Source organism: Varanus komodoensis, unplaced genomic scaffold (assembly GCF_004798865.1).
Source record: "Varanus komodoensis strain SLA01 unplaced genomic scaffold, ASM479886v1 scaffold100, whole genome shotgun sequence".
NCBI classification, from domain to species: domain Eukaryota; kingdom Metazoa; phylum Chordata; class Lepidosauria; order Squamata; family Varanidae; genus Varanus; species Varanus komodoensis.
Window position 1 is genome coordinate 615,114 of NW_025335270.1, and position 22,051 is coordinate 637,164.

General features: G+C 37.5%; 2 protein-coding genes across 11 annotated transcripts in view; one reads left to right on the plus strand and one right to left on the minus strand.

Moving 5' to 3' along the window:
- The window catches only part of SUPT3H (SPT3 homolog, SAGA and STAGA complex component), a 290,071-nt gene that overhangs the window by 251,840 nt on the left and 16,180 nt on the right, over positions 1-22,051 (minus strand). For 6 of the 7 annotated variants that reach the window (XR_006413655.1, XM_044419221.1, XM_044419222.1 and 3 more), the window contains exon 2: positions 9,949-10,049. Coding sequence is in view for 6 of the 7 variants with exons in the window: in XM_044419221.1 (XP_044275156.1) it covers positions 9,949-10,049 (101 nt within the window). In the remaining variant the exon portion in view is untranslated. Of the gene's footprint in view, positions 1-9,948; positions 10,050-13,053; positions 13,641-22,051 lie in introns of those variants that run through there. The other variant, XM_044419220.1, reaches the window with a different exon arrangement.
- RUNX2 (RUNX family transcription factor 2) overlaps positions 1-22,051 on the plus strand; it is a 287,798-nt gene that overhangs the window by 34,049 nt on the left and 231,698 nt on the right. The gene's annotated exons all lie outside the window — the stretch shown is intronic.

The window sequence follows — 22,051 nt, forward strand, 5'->3', positions numbered from 1 at the left end:
CTCAAAGAGCAGCCAACAATTTCTTCTTCCCCATTTGTGACAGACTGTGGGATGCTCCAATACCCAACTCCAACATCAGAGCACTGTCTCCAACTGCTGATCCTGGAATCTGAATTATTCTATAGCCTCTCAGAAACTGATCAGGACCCACGGGATTGCTCCCTAAGAGTATTAGTAAATTATTTGCAAGGATGCATTGCCATAACTGACACTAAGATGACCACTCGTATTAACAGCTGTTAACACTTATCTTGCTGCTTATTGAAAAACAAAAATGCCACTGTCTCTCAGATTGGTTCCACAAGATTAGAATATAAATGTAAATGAGGTACAATGTATAAACTTGTATATGCTCTTGAAAATCAAATGTATGAAAATCAATTTATAAGGGAGAGATCAATTTCTGTTAATTTTTAATGATACATTTATAGATCATGTATATCTTTATTCATTATTTATATTATAAGGATTGGATCTGCTGTGTAGTTCTTTTTTCTATATATACAAAATAAATAAATAGGAAGACATTTGGTATTTTTAAAATGCATGGTACACAGAAAGAGGTATTACTGCTGTTACGTGCCATTAAGTGATTTCTGACTTATGGCAATCCTATGAATGAAAGTTCTTCAAAATATCCAGTCCTTAGCGGCCCTGCTCAGCTACTGTAAATTCAAGGCCAGGTGTCGGCAACCTTTAACACTCAAAGAGCCATTTGGATCCATTTCCCACAGAAAAGAAAACACCGGGAGCCGCAAAACCCTTTTGACATCTAAAATGAAGATAACACTGCATATACAGTTTTTTACCTTTATGCTATGTATAAAAAACTATAGTGTGTTGCATTTATGAAACCAATGAACTACTACAGAGAAAACAAATTTTTATTTCTGCGTGCAACAAAAACATTTTGAACTCTGAAAAAAAGACACTGGGTTGAAAGTTACTTTCCAATAAAATACTCAATGTCTATCTGAGTCCTCCTCGTATTTATGAAATAAAAAGCTGAACTTATAGTATCCACTAGCAGCAAACCAAACATGCCACCTGCAGCAAACCAAAAATGCCGTCTGCTTCTGTGTGCCCTCATCCTTTTATCTCGTGGTGAAATATTGAACAAACATTCCTCTCCCAATGTAATAATGCTGCTGGAATTTTTATAAGACTCTTAAAACAAAGAAGTAGGTCTATATCTTCATTATGATTTAGCTGCAGCTCTTGTTCAGTCACTAAAAACTTTTATATTTAATCTTACATTATAAACTAGTAGGATTCCTTTCATATATTTTGAATAAGAGAACAGCTTCCTGCAGAGTCAAAGTCAGTGCTAAAGGGCTGCATGCATTAAACAGCAAACCCCATAAGTTTGTCAGCAGTAAAAGCAAACGAATCTACCCACGTACTATTAAACGTTCGGTTTTCGTCAGAAACTTTTCTTCAGATTTATCCATGATTGGAGGGGGGAAAGCTCAGTAAATCGGCGACGGTTGCAGATATGGTGTATTTAGTGACTGATTAGCAGATAAACAGTCAAGTGATGTGAATTGTGACAGGTCCCAAGCACAGCTTTTAACATCCAGATGAAGGAGATTACATTGGGACAAAGAGAATCTTCTCAGCAGCATTTCGTGTAACATGAGAGCCTGCAGGAAGCTTGTTTAGCAGAGAAATGTAGTGATTTACTTAACTAGCTGATTTACTTAACTAGCTAGCGCTGCGTTCCTGAGTGGAGCTTCGAGCAGATCAGCGGCTGTGCCGGGGCGCATTTTGAGCGACGCAGCCGCAGCAGAGGGGTTCAAGAGCCACGTGCGGTTCCGGAGCCACGGGTTGCCGACCTCTGCTCAAGGCTGAGGTGTCTTTTATGCAATTGATCCATCTCATACATGGTCTTCTTCCTTTGATTTCCCTAGCATTATTATTTTCTCCGGTGAATCTTGCCTTCTCATGGTGTGTCTGTAGTCCGACAGCCTCAATGTTGTCATTTTTCTTCTAGGGAAGTTTTAGATTGATTTGATCAATCGAAAGACTCGTTTCTCTTTCTGTTAGTTCAGGGTATTTGCAAAGCTTTCCTTCAGCACCATGTTTCAAATGTATCAATTTTCTTCCTGTCAGCTTTCCTCACTGTCTAGTTTTCACACCCATTCATAGTGATTGGAAACACAATAGTGTATATGATATTGGCTTTGGTCTCAACTCAATTATCTTTTCAATCATTGTTGCTCTTCCAAGCAATGTTTCTATCATTGTTGCTCTTCCAAGGTTCAGTCTTCCAATTTCTTAGCTACTGTCTCCATTGGAATTGATGAGTGGGCTGAGGCATGCAAAATCTTTCATAATTTCAATTTCTTCATTGTTGATATTGAACTTCTGCAATGCATACTCCTCTGTCTGTTGCCTTTGCCTATAGGAAACTATTCTGTAATCTCCATGTTGTGTTCTAACAGAAGATAGGAAAGATTTATCTTCATTACCCCTAATATTAGAATCCAAGTTATCCCGTATTTCTTTAAGACAATATTGGGAAATTCAGAAATGAAAAAAAGGAAGAAGTTCTTCACAGAGTGCCTAGATGAACGATATTGTATCACAAATAGCAATAGCCACCAATCTGGAAGTCTTTAAAAAGGAATTAGATAAATTCATGGAAGATAAGGGTATATATGGCAATTAGTCATAATAGCTATACATTACCTCCAGCATCAGAGAGTGTACACCTATGGACACCAGATCCTGAGAAACCCAAGTGGAAGATGCTATTGAGAAACAGCACTTGTGGATGCATCTGGTTGGCCACTGTGCAAACACAGTGCTGGACTAGGTACACCTTTGATCGAACACAGCTTTTATTTTCTTAGTGTAAATGAAGTGCTTTGAATAATTAAAGTATATGACTGCTAAGTAGCAGCATTGTTAGCTTCTGCTTTACAAAGAGCCTCCTTCTAGTAAAATACATCTTCATTGTAGAATGCCCTTCTTCATTGAGTGTTACTAGGAGAATTAGACAATTCACCATACCTGGGAGCCTGCATTCATGTATGTACAAAACTGCCGCTTACCAGTTTTGATACAGCTGTGATTTGGGGGATTCATGAATTTTCTCATTTAACAGGTCTCTTTTATAGGCATGAAACTAATTCCATAAACAACTAATTCAGACGATGGTTAACTAGACAAACTGGTTATTTTTGCACAATGCAGTCTCAGCAAAGCTTCTAGGTTCAAACATGGTAAACAAGGGTTGAATGGAATGGAGAAATCCAGCGCAACCTCAAATTACAAGTTTGGTCTACCAGCATTCTCATGGGCAAGATCATTACTGCTATTTCCTTCCAACTTTATCCAAAATTAACTCTCTAGAGTGAAATATTATTTTAATGATGGCATGATAAAAATGGCATGCAAATTTGAATGGCTGAAATTTTAGGGAACTTATTAGGGAAATAGCAAAGTGCAGAGGTCACACACAGGCTGGAAGCTGAACTATTGGCCATCTTTTGCCTTATCAGGACTGGAGTATACTTTGCATGACAACTAAGTCCCATTTTGGAAAATCTAATTGCACCGCAACACCACTGTTACCTAGTAATGAGGCCTTCACAAACAGCATGAAATGAACATACCTTGGTGTGTCAGGGGTATTACATGCACACATTGCTGATATACAAAAGTTGACAAACCTTTCACAATACCACAACTTATTTTTCTTTTAAGTAAATTTTCAACCAAGCCTTTTAGCGCAATTTGATTAAAATTCGGTAGGATTCTGGAAATCATACAGGATAGCTGTGTGGGCCAGAACTGGCTCACATGCCACCCCTGCAGGGTTGCTATTCACCTCACACTCAGCCTTCCTTATGGTCCAACTTTCACAGCTATACATTGTGAAAACTATAGCCTTAACTATACACACTTTTGTTGGCAGGGTGATGTCTCTGCTTTTTAGTATGCTGTCTAGATTTGCCATAGCTTTCCTGCCCAGGAGCAAGCGTCTTTTAATCTCCTGGCTGCAGTCCCCTCATCTGCGGTGATCTTGGAGCCCAGGAAGATAAAATTTGTAACTACCTCCATTTCTTTCCTATCTATTTGCCAGGAAGTGAGAGGACCTGATGCCATGATCTTAGTTTTCTTAATGTTGAGTTTCAAGGCAACTTTTGCACTCTCCTCCTTCACCAGCATCAAGAGGTTCTTTAGTTCCTCTTCACTTCCTGCCATTAAAGTGGTATCATCTGCATATCTGAGGTTGTGGATATTTCTCCCAGCAATCTTCATTCCAACTGGTGATTCATCTAGGCCCCGCCTTTTCCATGATGTGCTCTGCATGTAAGTTAAATAGGCGGGGCGAGAGTATACAGCCTTGCCGAACTCCTTTCTCAATTTTGAACCAATCAGTGGTTCCATGTCCAGTTCTCATTGTTGCTTCTTGACCAGCATATAGGTTTCTCAAGAGAAAAATATGATGGTCTGGTACTCCCATCTCTTTAAGAACTTGCCACAATGTGTTGTGATCCACACAATCAAAGGCTTTAGCATAGTCAATGAGGCAGAAGTAGATGTTTTACTGGAACTCCCTAGATTTCTCCATGATCCAGCGTATGTTAGCAATTGGATCTCTAGTTTCTCTGCCTCTTTGAAATCCTGCCTGTACTTCTTGTAGTTCTTGGTCCACATACTGCTGGAGCCTAGCTTGTAGAATTTTGAGCACAACTTTGCTAGTATGTGAAATGAGTACAATGGTGCGGTAGTTTGCACATTCTTTGGCATTGCCCTTCTTTGGGATCGGAATGTAAACTGACCTTTTCCAATCCTGTGGCCACTGTTGAGTTTTCTGAATTTGCTGGCATATTGAGTGTAGCACTTTTACTGCATCGTCTTTTCAGATTTTGAGTAGCTCAGCTGGAATACTGTCTTCTCCACTAGCTTTGTTGTTGCTCAGACTTCCTAAGGCCCATTTGACTTCACATTCCAGGATGTCTGGCTTGAGGTCAGTGACCACCCCATCGTGGTTATCAACGACGTTAAGCTCTTTCTTGTATAGTTCTGTGTAATCGTGCCACCTCTTCTTAATCTCTTCTGCCTCTGTTAGGTCCCTGCCATTTTGGTCCTTTTTCATGCCCATCTTTGCATGAAATGTTCCCTTCATATCTCCAGTTTTCTTGAAGAGATCTCTGGTCCTCCCTATTCTATTGCTTTCTTTGCACTGTTCATTTAAGAAGACATTCTTATCTCTTCTAGCTATTCTCTGGAATTCTGCATTCAGTTGGGTGTATTTTTCTCTTTCTCCCTTGCCTTTCGCTTCCCTTCTTTCCTCAGCTATTTGTAAAGCTTCCTCAGACAGCCATTTTGCTTTCTTGCATTTCTTTTTCTTTGGGATGGTTTTAGTTGCTACCTCTTGTACACTGTTGGGAACCTCCGTTCATAGTTCTTCAGGCACTGTCTATCAGATCTAATTCCTTAAATCTATTTGTCACATCTACTGTATTCATCAGGCATATGATTTAGGTCATACCTGAGTGGCCTAGTGCTTCTCTCTACTTTCTTCAATTTAAGGCTAAATTTTGCAACACAATAGAGATTACTACAACCCAAACTCCTTGTTTTAGAAGCAAGGATGGAGTTTCTTAGGCAAAAATTCTGCATATGAGGGAAAGCCTTAATACGAAACCTGTTTTAATCATCTCAAGTGTGCAAAGAAGGAACTTTTATTGTGCCCAGCTCTAATTTATTTTGATGTGCACTGCATATTTTACAGCACTAAAAACTACAGTATTTTGCAGATGGATTTCCAATTGTTTATAATGCAAATGTTATAGATAGCAACACTGTATATTGTATATCTATATTATATATAGATATATTGTATATACATTATATATGTAGAGATCTGAAGAATTGCCTTCTCCCTCCCACCCTCATCATTCAGCAGTTTCGGTATAACCCAAGGGATGATTTAACAGGCACATGCCTGAATCTCACTGTTCCTCCCAGGAGTAGGAGTTCCCACATGAAGATGGAGCTTTTGTGCTTCCTATTCATGTCAACAAATGAGATAAGGCAAAAGAATTCATGCACCAAGCTATCCCTCTCCTTCATGGGTGCATCAACCTGTACAAAGGACTCTGGGCCACAGAGTTTAATGCTGGGAGAACATTTGCAATGATATTCATAATAAACAGCAGGATGAATCAACACCATTATTTCATATAAGATTCATCATGAAATGGCAATTTGAAACTGGACTCCCAATTTCAATGTCCCAATCCTGAAGGCATTGTAGGATGAAGGATGGCTTGAATTTTCATTTCCTAATAACCAGACTTCATGTCTGTACTGCAGTCTATTTTGACATACTGCCCAATCATTGTTGAGCAATTTTCTCAGTTGTTTGCCAACTGCTAATATTGCAAAATAGTGAGGAAATCAGAAGTTATCAAAATTTCTTTATTTGTTTTCATTGTTCAAGGGTTTATTCCACAAATGGGTATCACAGCAGTGGGGAATATTATAAAGCAAATAGTACAGTGATGGAGTTAATAACCCTCTCTTGCACTAATGAAGTTCCAACTGCATGTAAGTTGCTATCAAGCTTTTTAAAAGGGCAGGAGAGCCAACCACAGATTTCCTGCTTTCATGTATTATTATGACTCTAAAATGCTGTAGCCATGGGGATAATTGCTTTAAAAGATATTTGCTTATTAAATGTTTCACTATCTGGTCCATCTGCACACAAGTGAGTGACTGGGTGTCTTAATTAGCAACTCTGGCAAGCAACATGTCTAAAATGAGTTAAATTGCAAGGCTAATGTTAGCAAGTTCAAAACGTGTTTCTTTGAAACAATATTTCTTCCGAAGGGCTCTAAAATGGACAGAGGTTTCATTGAAATCAATACTCCTTACATCCAATAAATGTGTTTTAGGACTAGGATGTAATTTATATGTTTGTTTGTTTTTTTAAAAAAAATCCTGAAGGAACTAAGAACAGTTATTTTAAAGTGGCAACTTATTGTAAATCAGAAGCCAAAGGAAACAGTTTTAGCATTTCTGTCCACAGTCTATTCCTGTCATGTAATTATTTTTCTGCTAATAATATTTTTTTTCAAGAAAACATGCAAAGTAAACCAACTGGAAAAATTCCATTAGCCCCAGTGAAGTCAGCAGAACAGTTTGTGAAAAGTATCTCAAAATCAAAGTCTAGTTGTTTGGATAGCTTTTAAAGTAGGAACTGCACTAGGCCTAAAACAGTACGAAGACATCTAGATCTTCCACTTATAAAGCCAACAATAACTTCTACATTGACAGGAATTGTGTGTACACTGGCGGGGAGGGGAGTTTCGAAAGTGCTTAATCAGGAAGCCCACCATTAAATAAAAATAGAGGCTTCTCAGCTACTTGCCCAAAGGATCTGCCTGGCCTCCCTAGCTCCCCAGACTCATGCCCTTGCTTTGATTTCCAAGCCCAAGTAATGTACTGTTACATTTCCCCTCACCCTGAATAACAAAATATGCATTACTCAATTTAGATAATTCATATTTAGAAAACAATCTTTAAAAAAATCTGAGCCTATCCAAGGGAAAGAAAACATTCTATAAAAATTTTTTGAAAGGAAAGACAATGGTATTATTTCCTAATATAGGGCTGGAGCCTCACTAGGACACCAAAACCTTGCTGAGAGTTTTTTACATTGCCATCTTTTCCTGCTGCACAGGATGGAATTAAGAATGGCCACTGTGCAAATGTTACCTAGGACTTCTGTGCCTATGCACTGAACACACGGGGAAGTAAGAGTTTGCATCACAGTTCTTAACATACAAATCAGTCACACAGTACCTTAAATATAGTTCGGAACTGCTCACTTATGGAACCCACATTAAAAGCAGCCCTGCTATGAAGAGCTGCTACTAAACTCTGAAACTTTCTAATTCTTATAATTTGAAAACCTTCATGTAGAGGTGCCATGTAGCATACTGCCAAACCAGAAAACTTTGCATGCAAGAGTTTCAGTATGCAAATAAAAGTTCTCCTTTCATGTGAATTTTTGGAATAATTGTGTTTGTCAGAAACTCAATGTGAACACTGGAGCACTAGTTGAGATTTGGGTCAGAGTCAAAATGTAACACCAAACAGAAAACCAACAAGGTCTTGTGATTTCTGACCACTGCAGCAGACAACATGATGAAGGCTGAAAAGTATATTGCTAAGAATATCGCATCAAGATATAATGAAGAATATAAAAATGTTCTTCAAAAGAGCCAACTGGAGATGTACACTTGGAAATAATCAGGAGGTGAACAATCACCACATGCTCTGTTCACTACCATTATTTCTCTACCTGTACAAACACCTGTACATTGTTCAGAGGGTAACAGTGAACTATTTTTCCACAGCTCCATCCTACCAGAATTGGTTCCAATTCATCATTTTCTGCCTTCTAGCCCTAAAAGGCAGCATGCAAAGAGAGCTGCAGCGTTTTCAATTAATTCCAATATTTGTACCCTGTTTTTCTTTCCAAAGGAAGCCCAAAATAGTGAACAGCAACATACCAAAATGAGGGGTGGACAAAAGAGGCACACTGAGATAAATTTTTTCCAATATCTGGACTTCTGTCCTAAATGCAAACATGTTTATTCATGTTTTTGTATTTATTTCACATTAATTTATAAAAGGGGTCAACTTCACATTGTACTCAGTTTTGAAATTTACAAAGAGTAGTGATCCAAACTACATCCACAAGAGTGCTTCTGACATAAACAAACTACTTAATGAAACTAGTATAGGCTTAATATGGTTACAATTTATTATGTGTTTATTTGAACTTGTATGCTGTAAACAGGAACATTTTTGCCTTACTTTCAAAAATCATACCATTTCTGTCAAAGAAAATGCTGTGTAAGAAGTTGTTAGCTGTATCACCTAATTGCTGAAATGAATTGGATGACAAAGGCAAGATACATTATTTCTCAATCTATACAGACATATGTCAATTTCTACTAAAGAGACAGCAGATTTATTAGTAATGCTGAAAAATTTATCCATCCTGCACTTCCTCTGAAGTTCTGAGAGGGCATTATAATCTTAGTCTTGCACTAAAAATTCTCTTTAAACTACATGATAAATCAGAAATAATGATCCACAAAGAAAGAATTCATTTGCCTCCCCCTCCGCTGCACCCCTCTGCCATATATGCATATTTTGCAGACCAACACATCTTGGACTTCCATAAAAGAAAAAAATGTGCGGGCAGGTCAACTTCTCTAATTAATTGGTTACCTTCTACCAAAACAAGATTTGTAGCCTGGCCTTTTGAAGAAGGCAACTAATGAAGCTTTAAGTATGAAATCTTCCAAATTATAGCATTCTTAAAATATGAAGCCTATGGCTTTATGAAAATATACATAGTCCAAGATCAAAAAGAAAAAAAACTTTCTGTTCTCATCATAAATTTGAACTAGATCCCTGCATCATTATTATTAAATCAACATTTCTTCTAATGATTATTTCTCATTGTCCTGAGCAGAAATAATCAGTGCCAAGTGGTCTACATATGCTAATTGTATCACAAATAGTATAATTTTAATATAACTTATCATTTTGTATAAGGACAAGGCGGTAATTATCATTAAACACTGTTTAAATTGAAAAGCAAATTTATGAAAGAGACTGTTTTCTGATTTTAAAAATCACACACACACAAAAGAAATATACAGGAAATCCAAAAGTAAAAAACATGTAGCAAAATTATATTTGATCATTATGCATTTATGCATTTATATTTAAGTTCAACAAGGAAAGACTCTGCTAAGTTATTTAATCCTTCTTGAAAACCATTTCTAATCTTTTCCAAATTAGATCATAAATATATATTGGACAAAACCATCCTGTCCTCCATTGACCCTGCCACCTAGTTATGTAAATCTAAAACATCATAAGATATAAAAACAACATTAGACTTACATCATACTTTGCAATTCTGGAGTAAAGTGTGTTGATTTTCCAGTCCCTCTTCCACTGCTTGATGGAACACTTGGCATTGGGCTAGCTCCAGTATTGCTCATCTGAATGAACAGAAGAGAAGAAATACAATGTTTGCAGATAGATGTTATCAAGCAACATATTAAAACCAGCAATAAAACCCCACATATGTCATGCGCATACTGTAGCATTTTACTATACTGTTTTTATAGCAACTGTTCTAAACCACGCAGCAGTACAGAAATGGAACAATGTTCATGATAATAAAATATTGAGCTAAGCTCTGTTCCATTCTGAAGTTCATAATACTTTGCTCAATATGACTGGAAAGTGTTGGAGTTTTTTTTCTCTTTCACTGACAATTAAGGCTTCACTATATATTATAGGTAATAGGAAGAAAAGACCAATTAGTAGCGGTAGTAGTAATTTAAAAGAATTATTTATAAATATTTGTAACGAACTAATTTAATAACATTAACCAGTTTGTTACTTATTTTGACATTAGTGGTAGAGAAATTATTAAATCAGGGAACCTTAAAGAAGTTTGATATTTCCTTTTAATAAAGAGGTCTATATTATGAGAAAATAACTCTATTCAACATTTTTAAAAACCTGCTGTTTTAAGATATTTATTTATTTATTTATTTATTTATGGATTTATATCCTGCCTTTTTCCTACAAAGGGCTCAAGGCAGCTTACATCTCCTCCTCCATCTTATCCCCAGAACAACAACCCTGTGAGGTAGGTTGGGCTGAGAGTCTGTGACTGGCCCAAAGTCACCCAGTTGGCTCCATGGCTGAGCGGGGACTAGGACCCAGATCCTCTGAGTCCCAGTCCCATGCTCTTAACCACTACACCACACTGGCTCTCCAAGTTAAGCCTATGTCATGTTGGCTAAATTGTCACAAGGACAGGAATTCATGAGCTACAGCTGATCCCTTAACAGATGTGTCCATGATCAGTAATGGCACTAGAGGGGAGGAAGCAATCACTGATTGTCCTTGGATTTCCAAAAGGAAATTGTTATTATACAGTTCGCAACCTTCCTCTCTCCCAAACATATTTGAATCTGCTTTTTCTTGTGACCTATACCACTCATATGATTATATATATTTAACTCATGATAATCATTATTTTATATCAAGGTACACACTTTTTTCTTTTTAGATACCTCAAGCAAAACAAAAGCCAAGGTAACATTTGCCAATTTAAAACAAAAGAAAAGAATAATAAGAAAAAATAATACTAGGTTAATGTGTTTATTAAGAATAAACCAAAAACCACACACCAAGGAGCCAGCTTGTAAGAAATACAGAAGGCTTCTCTGTGCAGAACTGCATTACAAAGTAGGGTCTAGAGTCCCTTTCTAGACCCTATTTATACTGTAGACCTCTTACAGTATAAAATGTAGGGTATACATTGCAAATAGCTGTTGCAATTCTCCTCTGACTTACTGGGCTATAACTGTTTTTAACACAACACTAACTCATGGCTCATTGCCCTGTGCAAGGTTTACCTGGTAAGAATTTGAACAAACTATGATTGGTTTGCTCAGTCCCTTGTTTGCTTCCTCCCCCCCCCCCCCCCGCCCCCTTGGCCTTTTATTCTAAATGCTTTTGCAGTATCATAGTACTGACATACACAGCAGTATGTTGTTTTTATTGCTCTTTCCAGCTACCTCTGTAACCTGGCCAAACAACCCATGGTTCTCGGTTCACACATAATAACTATGACTTAAACAACCTCAGAGTTCACAACTGAATAACAACCATGGACTCTTTTTCAGGTTTTGCATAGTTAACCAATCATGATTTGTTGTCATACCCAGGTTTATACATCACAACAACCCAGAATTAAGTAACACAAACCTCGTGGGTTAGAATAGAGTCATACAGTTGGACAGGGCTTACAAGGCCATTATGTCCAACACCATGCTCAGCTTCCACATGTAGTTACCCATCCGGCTGCAATTCTGTACCTTTCCAGTTTAGCAAGGGTGACTCAAGATGCCAGCTCAATGTACAGCAATGCAGGTTAGCATTAAATACAAACCAAGCCAATAAGTTCTATTAAACAAATGCAACTTACATTTTAGTAAGTAAATATGGAGTGGGGAGAATCAAGGCCCTTTACAAATATTCTAGATCTGCAGAAAGCAACACAGATATCGGATCCCTCCCCCTGTACCCATGAAGTGCCTTGCTCTTGCCCATGATTACTCAAATATATTAAATTTGAACAAAACCTGGGTGGTGTCCATTTACCTGCCTTTTTTCATTACCATGCTTCTGGAACCCATGTGGACCAGAGTTATTATTAGGAAGTGAACATGGTAAATAAATTCTTGAAAATTAGCACTTCATTTAGAAGGCTTCGTTCCATCCAAAAGAAAAACACTGGGATATATCTTGTTGTGGCTACCTGGTGAGGATGGAGACTTGGAGAGGGCTGGGGGTGACCAAATGCCGCGGAAGCAGGAAATAGGAAGCTTTGAATGAAAGCTGTGAGCACTTGTAAAATGATCGTGCATTCATCAATTCATGGTGCATTCATTCACCCCGGATTCAGCTATTTGTAACATCATTACACTGCGTTCAGCAAGATTTTAGTTCTTGTGTGCAAATCAAGAATTAATGCGCGTAGACAACAGCTCAGTTCAAGCATTCAAAAAAGAGGAGACTGTCTTAACTCTGGTCTTTGCAAATGGCAAGGTGCTTTGATCAATTTCCCTTTGATTTGAAAAGTTCGCTTATTATGCTGGCAAACCTATTCTCTCCCAAATGTATCTGAATCTACTTTCTTGCTAGTAGACTTATAAATCATATGCAATCGCAGCTTCTTGACTAATGACAATCATGATTTCATTCCCAATACATTTTTTCATATGTATACCTCAAACAAACAATAAATGCAGGCAACCATATTTGCCAATCAGAACTGCTCAAATAATACTAAGGTGATACTTTTATTAGGAACAACCAAACTTCACAGTCTAGGGAGCCAGTTTTTGAGATATCCATTAGACTTCTTTGTGCTTAATTATAATTAAAAAATAGGACCTACAACTGTTTATTTCTAACACTAACCTGCAAGGTATGGACAGCAAGGAGAAGTAACTGTTTTGCCTATCTAGACAATAAGTCCCATTATGCAAAATAGTTTTCCATCTGAGTACCAAAATGAGGAGGTGGGAAGATCAAGGCAACTTGCACATTTTCTAGGTTCATCAACAGGAGCCTGTACCTTGCAACATATTTATCCTTTTTCCTACAGAATGAAGAAACATTTTTATTCATTATTAACTCCATTCAAGTCCATTAAACATACCTTAGAAATTCTACTGAAGAAATATAACCTGTTTTCTAAGACTATACCCTACCTTCCAGAATGTTACTCTTTTCAGCATTAATATATAACTGTATTTTAGGTTCTTAGATAATCTCTGCTCCTTTGAGATATTTTTTTGTATTTCAGACACTTGCCACACTATAGTGACCAGATACAATTGATACCTCATGGTGTAATACCTCCATCTGAGTGGTATAAGTGTAATTTTTCAACCTAACAAAGCAAATTCAAGTGTAGTTATTTTCAACTTGCTTGTTTAGTACAAAGCAGACATTTTAAAAAATGCTAAGAAACTCTGCTCAAAATAACACTTAAATATTTCCATGCACCACGAAACAAAACCTTTTGTAAACTATGGATAAATCATGAATCATATAACATTCTCAAGACATATTATCAAGTTCTTGAGCTTTCAGATGCAAACAGTTCAAAAGGCATATTTGCAAGTAACTTTTGTTTTGATGAATGCCTTTGGATGCTAAGTATTCCCTCTTGCAAACAAATCATAATATCTCAGACATTATGAATACAGCTTTGGGTTAAATGAAATCGCATTAGTTAAAATACTGTTAACATTTCCTTTAGATGAATTTCTAATTTTATTTTTTTAATTTAGGTATAGTGAGTACAACTTCACAAATACCTTCAGAATGGCATAATCCCAATGTCATTAGGGAACCCCTTTGGAAAATCACCACACGCTGTTGCGTCAGCATCTAATTTTACTTTTTTGGCCTGACTTTCTCTGCTATGACCCCCTGCTATGACCCCTAACAGTCTCTTTCCTCTTCCCCTCTCAAACTTGGTCTTCCTCTTCTTCTGCCTTCTGGTTTCCCTCATTATTGTCATCTCCAGTGAGTCCTGTCTTCTCATGATGTGCCTGAGGTCTGACAGCCTCGGTTTTACCATTCATGCTTGCAGGGAAAGTTCTGGCTTGCTTCTAAGACCCATTAGTCTGTCTTTCTGTTGGTCCAAGCCCTCCTCCAGCACCATCTTTCAAACACATACATTTTCTTCCTGTCCAGCTTTCACAGTTATACATAGGGATTGGGAATACAATGACATAAATTATCTTGGACTTGGCTTCCAGTGAAACATCTTTATATTTGATTATCTTTTCTAGTTTCTTCATTGCTGTCTTTCCAAGTCTGTCTTCTTCAAATGCCTTGGCTGCAGTCTCCCTTTGAATTGATAAATGAGTTGAGCAATGCAAAATCTTTTACAATTTCAATTCTTCATTGTTGACCTTAAAGTTCCTTAATTCTTCTAACACCCTATCAAATTCTCTTTCAATGCTGGGATCCACAATAGTCATGTTTATAGTAGACCTTTGAAATCAACGAGGTTAATCATGGTTAAATTCCCATTGCTTCAATGCATCTTCTCAAAGAGTGACAAATTCTTGGATCCAACTGAATCAATAAATTTCTCCCAAGCATAATCCAAGCATGTATGCATAGTCTGAGAACAGCTTATAAACACACAGGTCTAGAAATCCCTTGTTCCAATTCACATAAATTCTTATTCAGTTTTCCAAACATATATTGCAGACTATGAGGTCTGTCCACAGTATGGATGGCCCACATGTAGCCCAAAATAAAAAAAGAATTAAATCAAATGATGTCACCTATTATACTATGGAGCTCCAAAATGTTAAATTTAGCTTGGAAACAAGCTACATTCTATGATACTATGGATGCAATTTCTATGTAATTGTTGTTAATTCTTCATACTTAAAGGAATGCCACACATTCAAGTGCCCTATTTTGCCAACTGTGTGTCTCATGTCTGAAAAGTGAGATTGCACTGTACAGAAGAAACATGAAGTAAACCCCCACATACAGTGTCTTCAAACAGAACACTGCTCTGCTTTACAATGTTTTGCAATTTTAGAGGGATGAAAGCAAGCACAGGTTGAATACAATGCTAATCTCATGTATGATTGAAAGTAAAGGTTTAATCAATTTGTACAGAAGTGCAGCAGTCTCAGCCATCAGTTTTCAGTAGTCATTCTTCATATGCTCTATAAGCAACTGATTATGTTCATACCACCAATACTGGTGAGCTAAATCCAGTAGAAACAAGAACATGAGACTCAGTACAATATGTTCAAATTAAACCAAAAGCTCTAGGTGGGTTACTTATCTTTGCCAATTTCAATGGAATTGTTTAATGCACTGCTTTCTGTTCTGTTCTATTTATTTTATTTAATAAAATCTGGAACATCAGTGACATCATCAATATATATTTGCAATGACCAGACTATAAAGGCCATCCAGTGAAATAATTATTTTGACTCAGCCTATTACTACTTTGAGTCAGGAGAACTTAAGTTTTCAGTGTGTAACAAAAGCTTCTCCATTTCTCCAAATTTCGCTGGACTTGCTTCTTGTACTTCAGTTGTTTCCTACACTTTTCATAATTTTCCCTCATCTCTCCAAGGTTTAAGCAGTATCAGCAAATTTAGAAAATAGTGCCCTCTTTTTAACTCTTCTTTGAAGATGAAGATGAATGATTTATTAGCCAATGATGATTATTTACTATAATAATCCTTATAATGAATATAATCATAATAAATGATTATTTATTACTATCTGACATGCCATACTCAACCTTCTGTGCCTTTTGCTGAACTGAAGAATAGTAGTTGTATCACTGAGCAACTTCATACATGCACAAACTATCCAAAAGAGGAAACATTTGAGGTATCATGCTTTGTTTAAGATGGTCAATACTATCTGTGTTCATTTGTGAAACTTGGAATTCAGAACTCCTTTCCTATTTTGTCTGAAATACAATAAATGATACTGAATTTTCTCACTCTTTCCAAACAATTCAATATAATTTTATGTGTCACTAGCTTTGTAAGCATCACTTCTCCGTGTGTCAGAATTTATAATTTAAAAGTCACAAGGAGGTGAAAGTTTGATCGTAACTAGTATTTCTAAACATGTGAAGCACCATGACTAATTGTACCCTTCAGAAATCATGTTCAACAACACTTAAGGGCAGATTCTTCTGAGAGCAAAACTCTTAACATAAGGTGAAAACTGAAGAGAGTAGCAGGATCCATAGCAGAAAATTCTCCTATTACAGTGGTACCTTGGCTCACAAACTTAATCTGTTCCAGGACTCTGGTCATGACCCAAACTGGTCGTGAGCCAAGTCAAATTTCCTCATAAGGGTCAATGTAAATAAGGTTAATCCATTATGCAACTATTTCTTTTACTCACAAAAATTTGAATCAAAGTGACAAAGAACAACAAAGATCGCAGCCATCTCCACCCCTCCAGGGATCCTGCGGGGGGCTGGGGGGAGATGGCCACGATTGCAGGCACGCTAGGTGGGGAGACTGGCGCAATTGTGGGCATGCTGGGGGGGAGATGGAAGCGATCGCAGGTGCACTCGGGGGAGATGGGCACAGGCACGCTGGGGGGGGAGGCAGGTGCGGGTGCACTTGGGCAGGGAACACGGGCGCAATTGCAGCCATCTTCCCACAGAAAGAACGCAACCATCTCTCCCCCCCCCCAGCATGACCGTGATCGCACCCGTGCAGGGAAGGAGGGCGCACTCATGATCGTCACCCAATGCAGAGTTCGCGACCTGCGGCAAAATTTTTATGAAATTTCTGTTCACAACCCGTTTTGGTCGTGAACTGAGGCATTCGTGAGCCGAGGTACCACTGTACTTTCCTCCCCGAAATCAGTGATTCCCATTTAGTCATTTCACTCTAGTAAGTCCCGAGGTTTCGGCAAGGGGCGGCATAGAAATGTTATATTAATAATAATAATAATAATAATAATAATAAGTCGCTTCAATAATATTTACATACGACTAAATCCTATAAACCAAACTGGACATCCAGTTTATTAATATACTTTCTGATTCATTTTCTCTCTGATCCTTTGCTACTATGCATTATAAGAACATTAAAAAGTCATGATGGCTCAAACTAAAGTCTCACCTAGTACAGTCCTACCTCCAGTGGCAATCAGATGGCCACAAAACAGGACATGAGCATCCCCAGCAACTGGTTCACAGAGGCATGCTACTTCCGATATTGGAGGGAATACATAACCATCACAACTAATAGCCTTATTCTATATGGATCTCTTTAATCACTGTTTAAAGACATCTACACTGGTGGTCATTACTACACTATGTCATAATGAATTCTACAATCCGTGTGCGAGAGAGAGAGAGATCAATGTTTATACTGCTTACCATGTTTTAAAATATTTTTGAAATCTCTAACTAGGTGTGTATAAGAAAATATTTCATTTACCTGACCTGAATCTCCCAGCACTGCATTTCATTAAATGACCCCAGGTTGTAAAGCGACTTTCACTGCTTTCATTTAGCAGATTGCAAAGAAACAGGTTTCTCAAATTCCTAAATTTTAAACCTTAAAAACTTTCACCAAGAGAGTTGGCATTTATAAGTATTTTGACAAATTTTATTAGTTAAATAGCACAGAAACTACTTGAGGGAAAGAGTTTGCCTACCCCTGCTTTGCTCACTCAGGCTGCTTTATATTTATTCAAAATGATAAGGCAGGCATATAATTTACCAAAGTATTTGTATGAGTAAGTTTAAGACCATAACAGAGCATTGAGGAATACGTCTGCTTCCATAAAATCTGATTCAATTCAATACCCAATTATACTTATTCCTAAGCACCGTCTTTCAAATCAGATGAAAAGATACATCATTACTGACAAATAAGAACACAGCAACACTGATAAAGCCACCAAAATAAAATGAAACAAAGAATGCAGCAGTTATTTAACTCCAACTGGCTTCTTCTAAAAAGAGAGGTCAGAGCTAGTATTCTGCATTTTTATCATGGCTAATATTAGCTTCATTTCAGTCTCAACGTTTGTCGTCATATTACGGAAGCCCATGCTATGCTTTTCAAGCAACAAAGGTTACAAATATGAAATCTATGACTAACACGTATGTGATGCTAACAGCACTGTAACTATTATGAGCAGCGCCCCATGAGCTATATTGAATTATTGAAGTCAGCAATACTTATGTTAAAACACATTCCACATACTTCCAAGTCACCCAGTAACATTTAAAAATGACAGTACTACCAGTGTTTTCAGTGCTGGTTCCTTCTTCCATTAATCTGACTGACTTGAAAAGAGCTGGTAAGCCTACATTTATCCAAGGTCTACGCATTTCTTACATCAGTTTTAGCAGCAGAAGCTTTGAAAATGAAAAGCAGATGTTTCTATCATTTCCTTTCAGTCAGCAATCTTAAAATATATTCTCATATATGTGCCATTTCTTGTTTTACCTTTCACCAGCAAAAAAAATTCCTAATGTGTAAAATCCACTGTGAATAACACAAGGTTTAATTTTTATTCTAATAATTAACATTCCATTCTACAATATATTATGCACAAAACTTAATGTGTTGTTAAATAGTTTGCATATTGTAAAGTCAACATCTCTTCTTGACTTTTCAGGAGGTTTTATAAGAATGCATTTCCCTTTTTTACCCAAAGGAAAAGAAAACTGAACAGGGTATATTCCACAAGGTATCTCTGGAAACTATAGACTGTAAATAAATTGCCTATGACTACATTGTAAACTGTTGTCACTTCCCAGCAGACCTTTTGAAATTAAATTCATGTACTCATTTCCACGTATATTCAGTTTACAACAAAGTTCCAAAATTCCAAGTATATGTCACTGCCTCAAACAAGCAATTATCATTCTTTAGGCACTAGGCTTCATCTCTCCTATAAAAGTTCCAGACAAATTTTCTGTAATATTTCTCTTTCCAATAGGAATATTCTCAGAATATCCCCCACCTTGTTGCCTCACTGCTAAGCTGGAAAATGTGCATCACACCAGAAGTGCAATACCAGCTACCTGTGTGCGCATTTGCTGCAGACACTAATAGCAGCTGGACTACAATCACTTGCTCTCATGTGTGTCATTCTCTCAGTCCGGGCAAACACACTATTAAAGTCTCTCTCTTCCTGCTCACTTTTCACTCTGTCAAAAGGTATTTCTAACTGCTAACTTAGCATTACCCATGTCTTTAGAAAAATACCACAGATAAACAACTTGACTGCCAAAACAACTTTTTATTAAACACATACACACAGGCCAGAAAAATCCCAACTGCCAAGACTGCCTCAGTGCATAAAAGCTTGCACTTGTGTTCAAGAATCTAGAATACTGATTCTTTGGTCCTGATTGTACTGATCATCATCCTCATCCTCTTCATCGTCATCATCATTTTATCCAAGCTTCTCATAACCCATCGTCTAACAAAACCTACCAGAATTAGAATAACAAGTGTCATCAGGTTAACTAGTTACATTTAACGTAACAGCATCTGCAAAAGAAATGACATTGTGCAGAATGGGCTTATTGCAGGAGTTGCCTAGCAGCCAGCCTGGCCTTGAACTAGTATGAGCTATACCTGACCATGAATTGGAAGTAGTTTAATACCTTTCTCCTTCCCACCTTCAAGTGATCAGAAATTTCCTGAGTCAATCTGCATCTTGAGGCACACAACTCTAGGTAGGCAGAACAGATTGTCCCCAAAGTGATCCCAAGCCTCACCCAGCCAGGCCCCACCAGCAGGGGATGCTGAGGGGCCATGAGCAAAGCTCCTCTTAAATCTGACTGCTGTCACCACTGTGATGGAATGTGTCCCACTCCTTGTTTCAGGCTGCAAAAACACCCTTGTCTGGTCTATTTAGGAAAAACTGGCATTAAAAATAAGTCCAATCTCATCTTTAACATGCCAATATCAACTATTACTCATAAATTTATTACAGTTTTGGTACAAGGCAAAAACATTTCTTTTCCCAATATCTTTTTTTAGTAATTGATCTTGCTCTCCCCTGCACTGCTGCTTTGTTTGGTTATTATCAATAGGTTTTAAATCTTGATAATTAAGTTTTATTTCATATCTGTTTTTATATTTATACATGTATTTTATGTGTTTTTATCTTTATTTTTATTGTAAGCTACCTTGGGACTACAGTAATAGGCGGGATATAAATGAAAGTATAAATAAATAGTCAGTGAGTTAGATTTTAGCAGGAACCCAGAGCTCATGTTATGCAACAGGTGCTTTATTGCAGTGTAACACAATTAGAGAGAAGTCAATACAAAAATCATAAGCAGACAAAAAGCGTTTAGTGAAATCCAGGTAAATGATGCAAGGAAGTTACATCATTCACTGCAGTGCAAGACAGAACTTTAGACTGGTTATAACCCAGCTGTAACCATCCACAATATTTTAGAAAAATGCCTTCCTCACATGCTCTTACATAGGAGCAAATTCAATCTTGAAGCAAATGTATAATAAATAAGGGTATAAAACTTTAGAAACTACAGTTTCTACAGTTGCAATCAGTTTAGTTACATTTGTAACTAAAATGCCTTATCAATCTACAAGTGCTAGAACAAATATTCTAGACTTCTATCTCAAAAGCTATTTGAAACCTTATTTTGATCTGCATGCAATAGCAAAGCTCATGTTAGCAATAGACCTCATAATAACTGCTGTACAGAATGCACAGCCAACCTTGTAAGGTCCAGGATGAAGTACAAATTAGCATTACTTTATTAATATATTTTTAGCCTACCTTTTTTCTTTCTGAAACACTGCTAGGCAGTTCACGTGGTCCTCTTCCCCCCAACTTATTTCTGAACCCTGTCAAGCAGGTTACCCAATGACCTTCGCCAGTGAGTGCAGAATAAAACCCAGAGCTCCCAAATCACAGTCCAGTGTCCAAACCACTACAACACACTGGTCCTCACTGATGTTTTCAGAAGCTGTAATCCTGCCAGTAACATGCACGTGCACAAAGTAACTCTTCTCTTTGCCCATTTGATCTGTACAACTGGATGGCATCTTCACATATTTGCCTTCCTTGTCAGCATCCAGGCCTTCCACAGTGATATGCAGAAAGTCTCTCTCCAGGTGTTTTGGCCATGCCATCAGGGGCTTCTGGGTGCTGAAGTCAGTACTGAATCAAAGGAAAAGCAACTTCCAACAGGGAACAAAATTAATATATATAAAAAATCAAAATGAAATCAGAATTCCCAAGATTTTCAGAGGCAGGGTTTAAATTTTCTCTAAGCTGTTCAGGGGAAATCTATCTGCATCTTCAGGGAAGCTATAGTAAAGAGCATGTTTTATTTAGTCAGTCATTCAATTTATTTTCCTTCTACAAAGTTAGCTGTTATGCCCCTACTGTTCCACATGTATCTGACTGAAATTTCTACCCTTTCTGTCCCCTCTTCATACATCCTGAAAAGTGAAAAAGGTAACCCTAGGGAAACTGCAAGTTCTCACTAAGGGAAAGAATGGGAACTAGGGAACAGAAGGAAATTTTCAGTAGTGAAGCATCCCCTTAATTACAGACCCAAGTTTGCTGGAGAGAAACAGGTGAAAGCATCACATCCATCCTCCTTTCAGTCTCCCCACCCCAGGAGTCAGCAGGCTTTACTGGCCCTGGAGAAAACAGCCTCATTCCACCTCAATTGTATGACACAGTCATGGAGTCTTCTGTGCACTGGATCATGGAGGTGGGGGGAAAACAGTAAGGCTGAAATGGCTTCTTCCCAGTTAGCTACTTTCCTCTATGGACAACTTATTTAATTTAGAAATTAAGTAGGTGTATAGCATTTTATTTGGATGAACACAACAACTCATCAGACCACCCTGTACCCTTTAAAATAATTACTTCCCCAGCC